Source organism: Orbicella faveolata, unplaced genomic scaffold (assembly GCF_042242905.1).
Source record: "Orbicella faveolata isolate gen_17 unplaced genomic scaffold, um_ofav_v1 contig_4, whole genome shotgun sequence".
NCBI lineage: Eukaryota > Metazoa > Cnidaria > Anthozoa > Scleractinia > Merulinidae > Orbicella > Orbicella faveolata.
In genome coordinates, this window is record NW_028301569.1 from 2,850,001 (window position 1) to 2,868,411 (window position 18,411).

The 18,411-nt window shown below is 38.6% G+C and overlaps 2 protein-coding genes across 2 annotated transcripts in view; both read left to right on the top strand.

Annotated features, from left to right (window-relative positions):
• LOC149100936 (uncharacterized) overlaps positions 1-4,437 on the top strand; it is a 5,367-nt gene extending 930 nt beyond the window's left edge. Inside the window, exon 1 of the mRNA XM_089275987.1 lies at positions 1-4,437. This exon is cut by the window's left edge and continues 930 nt beyond it. Coding sequence (XP_089132113.1) covers positions 583-1,473 — 891 coding nt within the window. The 5' untranslated portion in view covers positions 1-582 and the 3' untranslated portion in view covers positions 1,474-4,437.
• The window catches only part of LOC110065148 (uncharacterized), a 31,205-nt gene extending 15,059 nt beyond the window's left edge, over positions 1-16,146 (top strand). The window contains exons 6-9 of the mRNA XM_089275986.1: positions 6,124-6,340; positions 9,737-9,856; positions 10,903-11,043; positions 13,039-16,146. Coding sequence (XP_089132112.1) covers positions 6,124-6,340; positions 9,737-9,856; positions 10,903-11,043; positions 13,039-13,413 — 853 coding nt within the window. The 3' untranslated portion in view covers positions 13,414-16,146. The remainder of the gene's footprint in view (positions 1-6,123; positions 6,341-9,736; positions 9,857-10,902; positions 11,044-13,038) is intronic.
• The last annotated feature ends 2,265 nt before the right edge of the window (positions 16,147-18,411 follow it).

Consider the following 18,411-nt stretch of genomic DNA (forward strand, 5'->3'; position numbering starts at 1 on the left):
TCAGAAAGTTTGAAAAGAGTGCAAGTTTGAGTCATCGAGAAGAGTAATAATTGTGCACTTGCACATTACAGTGATGAAAAACTGCCGAAAGCTTTTATCGCCATTTGACACAGACGTTATGCCAAAATTATTTTCGACAAGAACTCTTTCAGCTTTCCCTTGTTGTGACTGTCTTGGCGTTTCGAGCTGGATGTGTGAAGCTGACTGCAGGGACAGAAAATATCTTAGCGTCGGGTCATCTTCAGAATCTCCGAGACCACCCTGATGGTTTTTCGTGGCTGGTAAAGAACCGAGCCGACTTCGGTTCAGCTTAAAATACTCAACTCCTTGAGGGGTTTTTCGCAAGGACAGAATTGTTGGCGTTAGTTGGCGTTGATTCTCTCGTCCTCGTCGGCCACAAAAGAGGTCGAGGTAAATATAGGTCGTCCTCTGTAGCTGTGTGGGATTTTTGTTCTCTGCCGGTCCGAGCTCGCCGCTGTCGAACAGTCTCTTCATCTGCTCATTGAAAATTGGTTTCTTACCGCTTCTTCTTATCGTTCAGAGTCTCCAGACCGATCTAAATAAGACGACACACTGACCATCATGCCTAACCAAGCATCAGCCAACAACTTTCTGGAGACTCTGAACGATTGCCACTCCTCTATTAAGTTCACAATGGAGATAGAAAATGACCGCATGCTTCCTTTCCTTGGAACGCAATTGCTTAACAAATCCAACCACGTTGAGACAAAGGTTTATGTGAAGCCCACAAACTCTGGTCTCTTGTTACACTACAAGAGTCATGTTGACGATCGTTATAAACGCGGCCTACTAAAAACTATGCTGGATCGTGCGTTTCGACTTTCTTCTAACTGGACCTATTTCTCCGAAGAATGCGATCGTCTCAAGTTGTTGTTCTCCCGTCTTGAATACCCAGATGACTTAATTAATTCAACCATAACACGCTTCATTGCCATCAAAGTTTCTGAGCAACCTGTTCCTTCACCGACTGACAACAACAGTCCAGAGCCCGTTCGGATTGTCCTACCATTCAAAGACCAAGCTTCAGCTGATTTTCTTCGCACGCAACTGAAAGATCTTAGCACGAAAACAAACACCACCATCCAACCTGTTTTCATCAGCCACAAGATTGAGCGAGACCTGAAATCACATGAAGTCAAGCCGCCAGTCGTTAACCAACAGTCCCTTGTGTACCATTTTAAATGTGACCTGTGCGATGCAGGTTATGTTGGTTTTACGCGCCGGCACTTGCACCAACGCGTCGATGAGCACAAAAACCCATCGTCATCAATTGGAAAACATTTTCGCGAGGAACATTCTTTGGCCCCTAAAGATCTTACTAATAACTTTTCGATTTTAAAGAAATGTACAACCAAGTTTGACTGTCTTATTTTTGAAATGTTTTTTATTCACGAACTGAGACCAAGTCTCAATGTACAATCTGACTCTATTCGTGCGAAAGTTTTTAAATAATCTTTTTCTATATATATTAATTAGTTTTACATGTTTTTATTGTTTTAAGCACTACTTTGTAAATTCTTTTACATACTTTTTACATATTTTTACTTCATTAATAATTTTCACACATTCTTACCTCTTTGTAGCTATATATATCTATGCATATTTTACTTCTTACATCTTGCTTGATAATGACCGAAGAGCGGTCGAAACGTCGCAAACTTTTACCGTTTATTTTTATTGTCAAAAGTTGAAGGTTCACTGGAATATCTAGAATTTCCTTTGTTAAAGTTCAATTTTTTTTCAATACTTCAGTTACTTATTTCCTAAAGTATTTTCGTGCCAAATTTCGTGAAATTCTAATGAGTGTTCTCGGGAAATAGGCGTATTTCCGGGAGAGCTATTCCACATTCAATCGCACTTTTTCGACTTACTACGCATGCGTTGTATTTAACTGGGTTCTTTTGGTAACAAAGAAAAAGCTGAGAATTGCTGGATTCTTCGCGTCGTTACCTTTTCTAACATACCTTTGTAATAAAAGACTAAAACCAACAATACACTGTGTTTAATTATGAAGAAAAATAGTAGAGAAAGCGCGGACATTGAGCAAATAAAATGATCATCGTATTGACGCCATGTTTGTTTCTTTTTGCAATCGTTGCCCGCGCGCTGAATTGCATTAGCAAGAGCGCGCGCGAATACTGTGTTCGGCTCCTTAACGCCAAATCAGAATCTAGCAACGCGCGAAATCTTAAAAAAATATAACCGATACATAAACAAATAATTTTATTAACCTTCTACGTTGTTAAAGGTAATTAACAAACATTCTTTCTGTTTTGCTTTGTTTTGTCTTATTTTAATTATTCTTTGTTACTTTCCATGTCCTTTTTTTTTTTTTGAAACGACGCTATTCTTAAAAAAAATGTCAGAAAAGTCATCTCTATTCTATTCTGTTACAATTAATCATCCATGTCCAATACACCCAAACTGATTCGATTCGTCTGAGGTACTTGACGACTCGACTCAATTCGCACCGAGTCGATACGCATCACGTGACACGAAGACCCATGAGAAAATGATCATATGAACCTTCCTCGTTGTTAAAAGGTGACAGCAAACTGAGAGTCGATTCGTCTGAGGTACTTCACGATTCTAGAGGATTCGTCTCGAATCGTCTGAACGGAAGTCGAATCGCGGTGGGCAACAACTGGGATGTCAAATTGTTAACGATTCGACTCGATTCGCACGATTCGTCGCGAATCGTCTCCTGCAAAGTCGAATCGTCTGAACGGAAGCGAGCATCGTAGCTTTCAGGATTTCAATGTCCATTGCCGAAGCTAGTGTTCCTTAGCTTTATAATTTTCCATTTTACCACTCCACGAAGGTCTCCTTGTTAAAATTGAAGCGCGGGGTTACGCTATGCTGCCACACAAAAATGGTATAGTACGTCCTTCTGGTCTTTCCATGTCCATTTGTCGCAGCTACTGTTGCTTAGCTTAACAACTTTAATTTCCATTTTACAACTTCACGGATTGAACCAAAAACCATCTTCGTGCCGCGTTAACCGCCATGTATAAACTACATGTTATCGGACAAAATTTTTCTAGTCACCCCTAAAACCTGCCAAACCTACTGGACGAAGTGTCTGGGACAAAAACCATACTTGCAGGGGATAGATAGATTTGACCGTAACCCTAAGTGGGTATAGGGCCAGACATTCTCCTTCGCCATGTCACACGGTCACGAGCAGCCACTGTTGCCTCGCTCCATGAGCCAAAACCCAATGCTATTCTTTCTTTTTCTGCGGTTCTCCGCCAAGTCTCTTTCGGTCTGCCACGATTTCTTCTTCCCTCTGGGGCCCATGTTAATGCCTTCTCAGACTTTTATGTAGAAATACGTCTAGCTTGGTCGCATCTCTTTTAGTCACACGCCATGTTTCACAACCGTATAACAGACTAGCTATAACGTTGGACTTAAAGATCTTCAGCTTAGTTTTCAATTTTAGCTGACTGCTCTTCCATATATTTCTAAGCTTGCTGAATGCTGCTCTGGCTTTTCCAAGTCTACTTTTGATGTCTTCATCTGAGCCCCCCTCCTGGGTCACTGTTCCTCCTAGATAAACAAATTTCGACACCGTTTCCCGTTCTTTTCCATCGACCTGGACCTTTCTGCCTGGGGTGTTGTTCCAGCACATCATCATGGTCTTTGCTGTGTTAATCTTAAGGCCCGTCATTTTTGCATAACGTCCCAGGTTGCTGACTTTAATTTGGATATGACCTCTACTGCTAGAATTCAGGGCTACGTCGTCAGCAAAGTCAAGATCTTCTAGGAAGTTGTTGAACTTCCATCTGATGCCTGTGTTCCCATGTTTGGTGGTCTTTCTCATAACCCAGTCCACAACATACAGGAAAAGAAACCGGGACATACACCAACCCTGTTTAACACCGGTTTTGATCTCGAACCAATCGTGCACACCTGACCCATCAGTTACAGCGCATTCACTCCGACTGTACATCACTTTCACCATCGTCACAATCTTCTCAGGAATGCTGTAGCTCCTCATAATCCTCCATAGTACAGAACAATCTACAGAATCAAATGCTTTCTCAAAGTCGACAAAACAGACATAAAGGTTAGCGTTCCATTCAATACACTGTTCAATGATATTACGCAGCATAGATATTTGTTCCGTTGTACCGCGGCCCTTCCTGAAACCTGCCTGTTCTTGGCGCAATTTATATTATTATCAATTCCATCCCGTATTCGTGTAATCATGATTCTGCCCAGAACGTTTGTTGCAACCACCATAAGCGTTGTGCCTCTCCAATTGTTGCATTCGGTGAGATCGCCTTTCTTTGGTAGTTTCACTATCAATCCCCGTTGCCAGTCCTACGGTATTTGTTCTTGCTCCCACACCTTATGCTAGAAGTAGTGTAAGACATCCACAGATGTTTCCAAATCTGCCTTTAGAATCTCAACGGTCAAACTATCAACCCCCCCCCCCCCCAGCGGTTCCGTTCTTCATCTCCTTAAAGGCTTAGCAGGGGAGGGATAGGAGAAAACTGTTTAATCCGGTTTTAATAAATAATGGTAATTGAACTGAGTGGAGTGCAATTTGGTCTGAAATCATACGCGTGATTTCAAGATTGAACGAGCGCGCAGCGCGAGTTCGATTTGAAATCACAAGAATGATTTCAGACCAAAATTGCACGACCGAAGTTCAATTGCCACTTTATAAATTCCATTTTGAAATCGCACAATTTTATCGCCTTAAATGTTAGATTCAGTAGCCGGCGTTAAAATAGCGGAACCGGAAACGGCTTGACATCTCATTTACTATGCAAAACGATGTCATGTGACAAAAACTCATTCGAGCATAACAAAGAAACAAGCAGTTCTGAAGTCAGAACGAAAACAGTCTACTTCATGCATCAAAGTTCAATTATCGCCCCCTGAATCAATGATGGAAGACCTTCCTTTTCTTCTGTGAATGAGGCTGAGACTTCTAGTTGTCTTTGGAGAAGGAATTTAAAGGTGCAGCTAGTGTAATTCTGCGATGGATTACTTTTGAGTTGTGAAACTCCCTCGAGTGCACAATGCCCAGTAGATAGTTTTTCTCTCTTAAATACCGTTCAATGGCACTCTGCATGATTTTAAGGGATTCCAGCTCGTAAGTATCTCCGTTTCTTTTTGTGACCTCGGCGTAGAAGTTAATACTCAAGACCTTGTCAAGTTTTTGCGGTGTCGTTTGTTTCAAGATATTTTCAAGATGGCGGGGCACCAGCTTCGGAAGACGTTCGTTCATTCACTGTTTTGTGGAGTGGGGCGTATTTTGACTACGTATGTTTATTCACAGCGACAGAGTTGAGCTATTGTATTGCTTCGTTTGAAACTACCGGAAACCTGGAAACATCTACCTTCTTGAGATGGCCCTGAATTTGTTGTGTGGTTTTCGTTTGTTTGTGTTTTGTTGGACGGATCTTGAGCCGATGCTGAAGAAAAATCGCCAGAATATTCGTCAAAATGGACACTGAATGTTGGAAACTTCCTGAAAAGTAGGTCTTCAGCCTGAAGGAGCTCATAATCGTCATTCAGAAACTGTAATTAATTAAATTCGTCAAATGTTTTGAAAAACAACAACAACAACAACAACAACAACAACAAAGTTTTAGCGATAATAGTTGTAAAATTCGCCACACAATGGCTTTTTGTCTTTCATTTCCTGAAATTTTATTGCTTACTTTAAACTAACCTTGAAATCTGATTGGTTGTTTTGTTTTACTTTCCTTTTCTCATTGGCTGAGAAAAAGATGCGATTTAGAGCAAAAAATAGTGCGATTCGATATTTTCTAAGTCTTGCGCAAATCGACTTCCGGTAAGACGAATCGACAGTAAGGGAGACGATTCGTGTCGATTCCATCAAAGAGGGTTCTCGAATCGACTTCCGGTTAGTCGAATCGTCAACTCCAGAGACGAATCGACTCTAGTTGGGTGTATTGGACAACCCTCCAATTTAATTAATACAATTTGCGTCTGTCACGTCACTAACGGTAGAATAGATCTGACAGACGTTAAAATGAATAGGGCTAGTAAAGATGGTCACACCCTTACCTGGCATAGCAGTGCCATATATAGATAATGTTCGTCTTTGTTTTATCATTGTAGGCTTGCCACTCTTAGTGAAAAACGAGTGAAACAAGATCAGTCAAAAGTGGAAGACATGCTTAGTTTGAACAGACAGTCAAAAGTGGAGGAGGACTTTGCCAAATTTATTGACGAAGCCAGGATCGATGTAATTGATAGACTCCAGAAACTCTGTCAACCAAAAGAGAAAATTTACATGGAGATCTATTACCCTAGACTAGCATGTCTAATTTTTGAGGTTCGTTTTGTAATTTTCTCTCAGTTTAGCAAATCGTGTTTACTCAGTTTCGCTGTCACGCCCCGTTATTCATCTGCGCGCGCGCTTAAGACTGGCTTAAGAATAGAAATAATTATATCTTCAGAAGTGACGGTTAATGTATGTTTACGTGTGCTGTAACATACGAAACGGCAAGTCAAGGTAGTTCGATACAATTTTCTGGACTATACCTAGCATATTCAATTGGCGTTTTACCAACCTTCCCTTTCTCTGATCGATCACTCGTGAAAGAAACTTTAAGAAACTTTTAGTTAACAACTTTTTACAAAGTAATTCAGACCGTGAACATTTTACCGTCTCTAGAACGTTTTGAAAATGTCTTGTAATATATTCGAGTACATTTTATGTGCATGCTGTATTATATTTTAACTTCTTCGATATTTTAACATTTTTTAACTAAATATATATTTTTTTCTTTTTTTTTTTATATAGCCCACAATGTAAACTATTGGGTTACCAGTAATTGTGTCAGCTATTAAAGTGTTTTATTTTATGTATTATTATTTATGTGGAAATTACACCAGTTTTTGAAAAAAGGCTGAAGTTTGGTTGAATGTGTTTTTTGAGATAATCGATATTTCCATGGAAACGATAAAGCGGAAAATGAAAATCGGTAAAGCTTGAATTTTGTACGAACCAGATCTGTTATAGAAAAGCTGATGCCAATTTCTAATATTACGACGTATAACAAGGGGAATATGCAAGAATAAAAAAAAACTCTGTATGTTTGATTTGGAATAAATCGCGAAAACATTTCAAATCATGCTTTTTGTTTAACGAAATTGAATGGACTGAAAGAAGAACACTATGTCAATGACATTGCTCCAAAAGACACCAAAATGTGCCTTAAAGTTATTTTTTGAAGCCATGACAGTTTTGTTGGTTTGTGTTTTCTTGATCTGGAGAACGAGATTTTTTCTCAACGTCAATTCCATAATAAATTTAGAACGACTTTTGATTTTTAGGGCTTTTTCGAAAATTTTAAAAACGGCTCGATATATTATTTTAGAACGTTAACCATGTATGCCTGGTAATGTTAACATTTTTTTTTCCAAAGTTTCATTAGCATTGATACACTGGAACACTTTTAAATTTGTCTATGAAGTCGGCGCTCGAGCCTACGAAAAAGTTGCGTTATTAAATCCCGATATATAAAAAAAATATGCTAAAATATTCAGATATATGTGTGTAACATTCCTTCGTGATCAATACATTTCGTTGATGCATATTTCAAAATATAATAATTCGTTTTATCCATGGTTGACTTAAGGTATTGACAAGAGTACTTGTGCACAATTTTTAGCCCTTTTTCTTCTGAATAATTATTATTTTCTCCAATACCTACCTGTTCTTTGTCACTCGAGGTGGAGATTTTGGAATCCTTTGTAAATAGTCCTTTCGCTGGCATGAAAAGAAGGGCCAAAAGTCCCCACGATCAGTTATTCAAAAAAACATCCCGCAAACATGCATTCAGGTAGTGTAGTGAAATGTATTGATCACGGGAGAATGTTACACACACATCTGAAATTTTAACATAATTTATCTTAAAAAACACATTCAACCAAACTTCAATCCTTTTCCCAAAACTGGTGTAATTTCCACATCGATCAGAGTAATTGAAAATGCCAGGTATGGTGCAGAAAAAGCTGTATCGAGCCAGTCCTTAAAACAGTTTTAAAGATTTTTAGACCACGCGATGTCTATTTGTAATGTTTGTAACCGCTGTTTGTTTCCTTTTCCTTCTGAAATTGAAATGGCCGAACAACAGGAATGCTTTTTTCACAAAATCTACCCTTATGACCTCACCTCAAAATTTCAGGAAGTAGAAATTGCCTCTGAACTCTTTCCTGTCACGCTCTATAAATTTCAATGCTTCAGAATTGATGACTAAAAAAATTCTAAAAAAATCGAATTATTTTCGTTTCCCCTGAAATTTGGGGACATAAAACTAGAGATAATTACTTAAGCACATGGCTAGTTTCATGTGGAATGCTTCAAAATGGCCTACATGACGACATTGCGAAATCACACAATTTTAAGTCAAAATGGCCGCCTTTCGTTGAGCGAGCTATGTCCATGATTTCAACGTCCTGAAGATTTTTTCGGAAGCGGACAACATTCCTAAAGGTATTTGAAGTAAATACGAATGTAATTTTACGGTTAGCAAGAAATCAGAAGCGAAAATTTTAGGTAAGTGAGCTTGCATGACCTTCGCCATGTGCTACGCAAATCCAGGAATGTTGTGCAAATGCAACTAAATTCCCTTCGGACCGCCGTTTTTCCGTTTGCAATCTCGAATAATTCTTGAATTATGTGTCTTGAATCGTTTTTGGGATCGTAGAGCTCAGGAACATTAGAAAAGAGCTTTGTTTCGTTGAGTAAACACACTTTTCGAAAGGACGCGTAACTCGATCTGAGTTAATATTCCACTAGTGTCGCCATGGTAACGGAAATGTGAGATTTTTAATTAGGTAAAAAAAGATAATCTAATAAATTTCGGTTTCGATGGTTTTTCGCTCTGTTTTCAGGATATGTTTGCTGATAAATTAAGGAAAATGATTTATTTGTTCATCAAATTTGACCAGTGGAGTGAAAATGCATCTTTTAAATATTTTTTTACATTTTTTCCTTTTTTCTTTTTTGCGAAGTTTAATTTATCTAAATTGTTTAAAAATTACTACTAGCTTCCATGAAGGAGAGCTTTTCTCTTCTAGAGAGTGTTTTTTATGCTTTTTTAAATGAGATAGAGTAGATTATTCTCCTGTAAATATTTGCTGAGATATTAATGATTAACCTTATGGCCTTTTGCCACGCCCATCTTTGATGTGCCAGAAATGAGTTAAACATTCATGCGGAGTAAAATGTTTCGCAAACTAAAAAAAAGATGTTACATTTTGTTTATCGGGTATTCAAAAAATAGCTCAAAATCCGTCGCATCGTCTTGTTTTTAAATATTTGGCTCTGAACACGTTTTGCCCTCGCAAATCGACTGAGGAAATTGCATCAGAAACAGCTATTTAACACCTCCTACTGGAATTGAACTGGGGTTGCCTTTTACTTAAATTCCGCATATCGAGTACGAGAAAGCAAGAGTAAATTAAAACTTTTTTATCGGTGCTTTAGGGTAATATTCCTCGTATTTTACCGGTCCATGGTTCCACTCTTGGAATCATAGAAAAAAATTTAAAATGGAAAAGATTTCGACTTTGGTAGTCGGTCGAAGGAAAATATGGTAATGATTCTCGTGTACAAGCGTGGTGCTGCTTAGTGTGAACTGAGTATTTTGAATTACAAGTTGTTTGCATGATTTAGTTAGACATTTACAAAGATCGTTCCATCGTTTTATTTTCCTTTCAGGCTGCCTACGAACGAGTGGTAGAGGCAAGAAAAGCCGCTGTTGAGTTTTGTAAGGAGATGGCTAGAGGTGTGGTTAACTTAGCTCCAGAACAAAGCCGACAATTTAGCCTCTATGAAAAGGTAAAGCGGCAAAAGTGAGTCACCATATTGTGACGTAGAGTTACTAATCAGCGAACTAACAGCCATCAAACAGACCGGTCCGACGACCAAAAGAAATCAGTCTGTGTACAGTACGGTGTGTCATGCATTGAAACATGTTAATTGTTATGGAGGAGATGAGGACAACATGAACATGGGGCCAAAATGGCTGAAGAGTTCTGCTCAGATATGGGGCGAAGCATTTTATTGATCAAAAATTGTTTTCATTTTTGACTCGAAGATTCGAAAGTAAACTTCACTGCAATCATTCCCACCCCTTGTTTAACAAATATATTCACCTTTCTCGAGCTTTAACCTGACAGAATTCCTTTGTGCGCGCTCCTCCAACCAGACGAACTCCAGTGCCGCCGTTTGATATACAGGGAATTGAATACAACGGTCCAACAAACAGATTGCAGTCGGCTCCACTATTTCTCTGGTTTAAAATAGAAATTCACACAAATTGCCCTTACCATTATGGCGAATGAAGAGAGAGAGTCTGTCACTGTGACCCAATAAAGATTTGATATTCGAATGACAGCTGTGGTTGAATGATTACGTTATTCCGTTGGTATCGAGTCTCGAAAATCAAATGATTGGATTAACGATAGCATCGGTTAATTTTGTTTGGAACACTTCTTTGAATGTAATGGTATACGGAGACGTGGATTTCAAATTTTCTCTAAATAATGTAGAAGCTCAACCATAAAGATACTGGAGGAAAGTTATCCAAATGTAGGGGGGCATACCAACAGTCAATCTGAAATTGATTTAAGACCCTGCTCCCACCAAACCAATAAGAAGCAAAATGAAACCCAAAGATGATTAAGTATTGCTGCTTTTCCCACGATTTGCACGATGTGCCCTGTTTGAATACATCTTCTTCGAGCTTTCATTGTTTCATTCCGTTGATTGTCATTCTTGTGATTGGCCATTGCAACTAATTTGGTTTTAGATTTTCGACATCCAAATGAAGATTGCCCTAAAATTTCTACTTAATAACCAACTATTTTGTTCTAACCCAACAGGAGGGATATTCTTTCTTCATAGTACCCGTTACCGTAAACGTGAGGCACCAAGAATCACAGTACCCAGCAGATGTCCTGGAAGCTCTAATGCTGAATTTAAAGGAGAGTGCACCGACCTGCAACCTTGATTGCTTTTTGAACGTATGTTATTATCTCCTCCACTTAAGGCTGTCATTGTGCTACGATTTTGCTAACGACAAACCATAATTTAAATTTAGATACACAAGGTAAATGTCATGAACAATATGTGCACACCATCACACAAGATATCACGGAACTTTCATTACATGACTATAAATTTCGATGATAAGTTATGAATTTATATTTGTTGAAAGGGTGCTTGGTTGACTTAATTTTAGGAATAGGGGGAATAGGCGTGAGGGTTGACATTTTCATGGCGAATATCGGAGCTTTCAATAGGTTTAGTTTAAACTTAGAAGAGATGCTGCTTAAGGGCAAATGTCCACAAAAATAAAAATATATAGTTCCGTAAGGCCCGTGAAAAAAAAAAAAAACCCTTCTTTTGCCTATAAGTAGGCCTTAGTAAAAGTAAAAACGGTATGTAGTTTTTTTCTTCAAATATCGTGGTATTTCCGAGAAAAACGACATTATCGATTTCACGTCGACATCAATCTAACGAGTTCTAACTGGGCTAATAGTCGACCATTTTCATTCAATTCGCATGTCACAACTACTGAGCGCAAAAAAGTTGTAATACAACCAACTTAGTGCAGAACTATACCTTGTCCAAAAAAAGCACAATTTCAAGAATATTGGATTAATCTAATTATTTGGCGGTAAACAAAACCAGAGTGTTCTTGAACGTTACGTTAGTCAGTAGGTTAAAAGAATCGTCATTTTGACGATGTGCCATATCTCGGAGTTTGAAAAGATTTTAGATTCTAACTATATTGCTCCTTTCTTAGGTAAAGCGATAAGATGCTACACACTAACCAGGTCCTTCTGGCTTAAATTTCAAACAAAGAAAAGTAACTCTCTTAAACGCCCTGAAATTACGACCCAAACCCCCATGTAAAAGATGTTGTAACACACAGCTAGCCTCGGATGACACACATCCTTAGTGACATGGAGAACTTTCAAACGTCTTCAAAATTGAAACCCGAAAGTCGCGTATGGAATAGAGTGTGTTCATTGTCACGCAGTAAACAATATAATCAAAAGCCATTTAGTGGATAAAGTCAAGAAATCGTGATATAATAGACGATAAATAAAGAAGACAGTTCTCCAAGTTTAAGGTGTGGGCGTTGTCCCAAAATTAAGATATTCGTCGAAAAGTTCCGCGCAAAATCATAGAGCTTAGTTTGGAGCCGCCATGTTGGTGGACGTCCTTAGTTCTCCAATATAGCGGCCGGAAAATAGTGTAAACATGTGGAATTTACTTTGGCTATCTGGTCGACTGATTATCTGAACCGAACCAAAACACATTTACAGAAACACTTTTCTTAATACTTTAACTCCAAAAGTGGCTAAAAAATCACGAGATAAGTGTATACTTTTCGACAAACGCGATCTTAGCTTTAAGTCACGCACCGCCATAACCCCGAAATTCAAAATGCGCTGGTTTCCAATCAAAGGACGCTATTGAGCTGGAAAGTTGTAAACAGATATAGATTTAGCACCTCACATGCCTGATGAGAATAAAACCTTTAGTGGCTCTTTAGGTTGGATTTGAGAATTTGATGACGTCACGTGAACACACTCTATAACACTTTAGCAGTTACTACTGGAATCAAACGAAACAAATGACACAGATAGATGATACATACAATAATACATATATGGGACTTGGCATTAATTATTTTTTTCAAAGTCGGGTATGAACGCTGTCAAGAACGTCGCTGAAAATATGCAGGGAAAGAATCAGTTTGCAAGATTCGGTATTATAGAGTGTGTTCACACATTACGAGGGTTAAAATGGGAAGGATCATTTTAAAGAACTCTTCATAACTCGTATTCCGGGCGGGTGTTGACTACGAGGCTTATCATGGGATTTAGCCTCTTTAAGCCACGGGGGCTACTTTATGCGACTGGGAGAGGAGCCTATAGGGTGTAAGAGGAGTAACTTGCTTGACTTAACTTTCCTGTAATAGCGTGAATTTAAAAATGATCTTTCAGGATGTTGTGCAAGTTGCTTGGAGTAAGTGGGGCGCGTGGCAGATGGAGGATACATATTTCCAGCTCTTACCAAGTACGCACATACTACATGATCCAACAGTTGTTGCCTACATGAAAGCGTGCATCCGACTGACATGGAGAATGGTTACTCAGATCCCACCCATGCAGATAGAATACAAATCCTTGTATCTGCAAAATTTTCACACCAAAATTGGCTATCACAACAGCCCTTATATGCGTACAACGATGCTGAGACCCTCCGGCCAAGATCAAGGAGAGGAGATTGCTTGTTACAAGTGGCCTGGACTGCTGGATGGAGGAGGAAGACTGATTCGAGCTGGCGAGGTTTTGTGCAAGATAAAAGATAAACGTTAAGATAGAAAGAAATATATATGTTATAGTGCACGCATTTCACGGTCGCTCACGATTTCCACCTGTTTCTTCCTCGTAAATAATCCAAACCAACGAGGGAAATCAGCGATTACCCTTTAAAGGGCCCTAGTCAGTCTCCGCCATTTTCGATGCCATCAAAGTTATTGATATTGCATGGTGAGGCGAAATCTTATTGCCTTATTGTAAGTTATGTTCCTGAAAGTATGTTTAATTATCTTGAGTAGTTTCACAGTGATTCCCTTCGTTTCGACAAGCTCCGAGTAAAATATAATAGCCAAACTCTCGCTTGTAAACAAAAACAAAGCTGTGACTGACTAGCCGGGGCACTGTAACAATATATATAAAGCCTGGGTCATATTGTTTCATAGGTTAGTCGATTACTTTAAAGTGCCACTAACACCAAAAATTTTTATTCCTCTAATAAAATCTACTAGTTTCCCTGATTACTTCAGCAAAAAAGTATCTCGATTGATAAAATCCTTGCGTTTCTACAGGCATTTGAACATGTAATTTCCATGTTCACGACCGCACGATGCAAAGTAGGATCTGGGTCGGGCTACTAGTAACGTCACTTCGGGAACTGGGCTAAAACACTCAAGAGACATTTTGACTGAGATTCGAGGGCTGTCAAAACATTTTTGGGTTATTTGTGATTCATATTTTATCAAAACTGGACAAGATTTTTAAACGAAAGAAATGTATCATCAAGCATTACCATTCGAAGTCTAGCTACGATTTGGACGGCTGCGATGTACATATATATTTTTTTCCATTTTGAAGTGCGGGTCGCCAGTCGTGATCGCCGCGTTGTAATTTAGGCCAGGATCAGGATCGATAATTTGCTGGTCCATTTGGGTTATAAAAGTACAAATAATTGCTGAAAACGGATACCGTGACCTTAGAGCTCTTAAGGAGTTATAAAGATGTCAATGAACACGAAGAGTTGGTAATTTGACTTTAAGGAACGTGCAGATTTCGGAGTGTCAAAACATTTTAAGATTCAAACATTAATTTCCCCAGAAAACAAGTTAATATGCGATGCAGTCGAAACCTATACTCCTGCCTACTTCTCCAGATCAATGACTGAAAATAGTTCTAACATAAGAGATAAGCAGAGATGTCGGCAAAAAATATCCAGGTAACTTTTCGCTTTAATTGTTATTGTCGACCTACCGTAGTATATGCATAGTCAATTACTGTGTATGAACACACGCTACACAAATCTGCATATTTTGTACTAGTAAATCACGGAAAATCCTTCGACAAGATCTTGGAAAGAGGTTCAGTATAGTATCACTTAAATGAATACTGTTATTTTGAATGAAATGTACATTAATTTTGACTTACGCTAATAACTAGGAGTTCTCGACTTATTAGTTTGCGTTTCGGTTGACTGACAAGCGGATTCCTTCAGCACAATCTACGTCGGTAGCTATAGAGCCGAATCTTAATCGTTTGTTTCAGTTTCCTCATATATTTATAAATGCTTAATTCATTCTAAGTTTGTAATTTAGATATATTTCCTTTCCCAAAGACGAAGCTCAAAGAACAACACAATTCTCTATTTGGAACGGCCATTAAGTAACACGGCCGGATTACGACCTCCGGCGTGCGTGTTTTTATTAAAATCCACGAATACATAGCTAGTTCACCAGTTCGACGCCTGAACAATCTTAATCCCCTCGTTGTAGAACGAAGGTTTCGTTTTAGTATTCGTTGAGAAAAGTGCCTATTAAAAACGCGATTCGTTTAATTTACCGTGTAATTTCCTCACCTATAGTCTGCGACTCGGAGGATCGTTTGCGCTCGGAATAGTCAGAATAGTCGGAATAGTGAGATTTTTTCCAACTTATCCCAAATTCGTGTCTTATGCAGTACCTTGACAATGTTAAGCTTTCCACTAGAGATAGAGAAGAATGCACAGGCCATGAAAATCTCTAGGATTTTACAGTAGCGGCGAACCCGAGATCGAAGAAATCCTCGATGGCTCCCCGGCTGTAGCTTCGCACAGATCAGCCCACTTCTTTGGTCTTTTCCTCGTTTCTGGTCGAGTTTCATCGAGATAGAGGCATGGACGGAAGAGGAATACTCTATCCTACCCACCCTGTATTGCTACAGCCTCAAACAATACATCTCCCTCGCATTCTGCAACGATTTTGACACACACTATTGCATGTTCGCATATATTCTTCTCAGGAACAAAATATTGTTATTCACTAGAATAAGAAGCCAACTCGTCGCATTCTCCGCTATTCCTCGGTCGTGAACATGGAAAATGGCAATTTTACAAACTTTGAAAATTCATATAAAATTGACGGAAATAGCTACAACGATAATTTTTTCGCAGTGGTGATCAGGAGAAAAATGAAATTTATATTAGCGAAAAAACTTTTCAAGGACGCTTCACAATATAGCCGAACATTAATTCGCGATGCCTCTCTACATTTGAGTCAGCCGCCTTAGAATGCACCGGCTACAATGAGCAGTGCTCTCTGCTATCAATAAGGCAAAGTATCCGTGCGAACAAATTTGCGAAAATAGTTGCGAAAATTAGCAGTCTGCATCGTAAAGTAGAGCAACATGTTATGTTATTTAAGTTACGTGTCCATATTGGCGGCAAGTGATGAAAGTTAACAAGATGCTGTCCGCGATGTTAAGGTCCGCCATTTAAGGTAATTCCCCTGAAATAAAACTGTCAATAGATTTTTGTTCAAATTTTGTCCACTGAATATTTACTTTATGAGAACTTTAAGGATAAAATAAAAAAAGGAGGTGCCCATGCTCGTTAAGGAGCAGCGAGGCATTGAAAAAGTCCCATTTCAGCATTATTTAATGCTTATTACAAGAACGCATTCCAAGTTATTGTAAAATCTTTGTGAGCCCAGACTCATGAAAACACGCCTCAAACTACAGTCAATACTTGTGTCGGATACAAATAATCTTTTTAAGTTTGGTTTTCACAGACAGCTGAATCCTTGTTTAAATATTGGAACCAAATTACATATCACGGCTATCAAACTGCAAAATAGAAAAGACTACAGTGCAGCTGCTATTTTCCTTATTTCTTCAGTTTTCAGCAATAGAAATCAGATCAGTCTTTCCTCACGCAAAGCTAATGATTTGTTGATTAAAATGACTGGAAAAAAAATTTGGTGTGCCCGAGCTCGTTAGTGAGCTATAGCCATTTTTCAACTGACAGAACTCAACATCAAGGCAAATCCGCCATGTTTTCAATGGGCGCGTGTACAAGTGCGCGCTAGTGACGCCATATATTATTCGCAGTAAGGATGCGCAATGGAAATGTGAGAATTACCTTAATTTAAGTATATCCTGCGAGTCTTCGCAGGAACGCGACCGCGAGAACACATATAAACACTAATTTCAGGCGAAATCACTAAGATGTTTTGACCTTCATGCTTGCGATTGAACTTCTAACTATCATCAGCTTTTTGAGCACGCTTTATGTTTAGGTAAATGCTTGCGGCGCCAGAAGTAGAAAGTTAAAAATAGTTGTGTCATAACAGTGTTTCATGTCAGCGGAGTTTGCCAGGTTTCTATTACCATGAAAATTCTAGAGGTATATGTAGTCGTTCTCCTTCTTGGGTTATCCTCGGCATTTGATCCCTAATCCTGAGTGGAAAAAGCCACTGTAAGAGTAAAATGTGTTTCCCAAGAACAACAAAACGACTCTGGTAAAGGATCGAACTCAGACTGCTTGTTAATACCAAAGTCAGGAACGCAAAGACAAACCAACTCGTTTTTATAACATAACTAAAGCAAAACGCGCGCTCTGATTGGTCAATTCCTCGTTAACTATTTGCCCATGTGTGCACGCTGCTGACGTGTGTGCTAATTTGATGTAGCTTAATAAAAGGACTTCTTTTGCTCCAGTGTGTCAATGTCAGTGTTATAGGGTAATAATCTTCAATGAGGATACCAATATCACAGAGTGGCTTACAGAAGGGTCCTCAAAAAATTATAGAAGCTATACTCAAGAAGCTCATTTCGCTTATTTCGTGCTTAGCAACCGCCCGCGTGCATCCATAACTCAATATGGCTAGCAAGAGCTATAAGACTCCTCCTATCATGATCTGTTTTTTACTTACCTTACTAGTAATTTTACTTAATAGTTATTCACTATAGTCTGGTAGCAGATAACGGAAAATGGGGGTTTGGTTTAGCCCATTGATTAGATGCATTCCCCTTTAAATAATGTAAATCCATCGTATATGTTTCTTTTGAAGATGAATAAAGAAAGCTTATTATTATGAGTATAAGTAATAGTAATTGGACCAAGTGGAGTATAATTTAGGGAGTAATCGCGCGCGTAATTTCAAAATCGGACGAGCGCGAAGCGCGAGGCCGATTTGAAATTACAAGCACGATTACTCTCTGAATTGTAGGACACGAGGTTCAATTACTATTTAATCGTATCTATAGCAAATTTCGGGGTTAAAAATGCCGTTTGAGAACGTAATTTGAGCGAAAACGTATGTAGCCCATTTCATGAGTTTTGGAAGCCGTTAAAGCGCGCGCAATTGATCACGGTGCGAATCACGTGGGTATCCAATTACAGGCGTCCAATTACAAAAAAGTTCAAATTGGATACCTGTAATATGACACACCCACGTGATCGCGCGCCGGCTACGTGGCAAATAGGTGCTCGGAGAACCAATCACGATCGAGAATTTTGTTATAGATACGATTATTAGTAGTATTGGTATTATTAGTATTATTAGTGTTATTAGTAATATTAGTGCTATTAGTATTATTAGTACTTATTATTATTATTATTATTATTATTATTATTATTATTATTATCATTATTAACCATTAGGTCAGCGCGTCCCTTGCCGTAAAAATCTCTGGTTAGATCTTAAAATTGTAAAGATGATGCAAAAGAAAAACACAACAAACAAACAAAAACGAAAATTAATCAACACAAGTTTTAAATTATGGTATGGCAGCTTGTCAAAACAT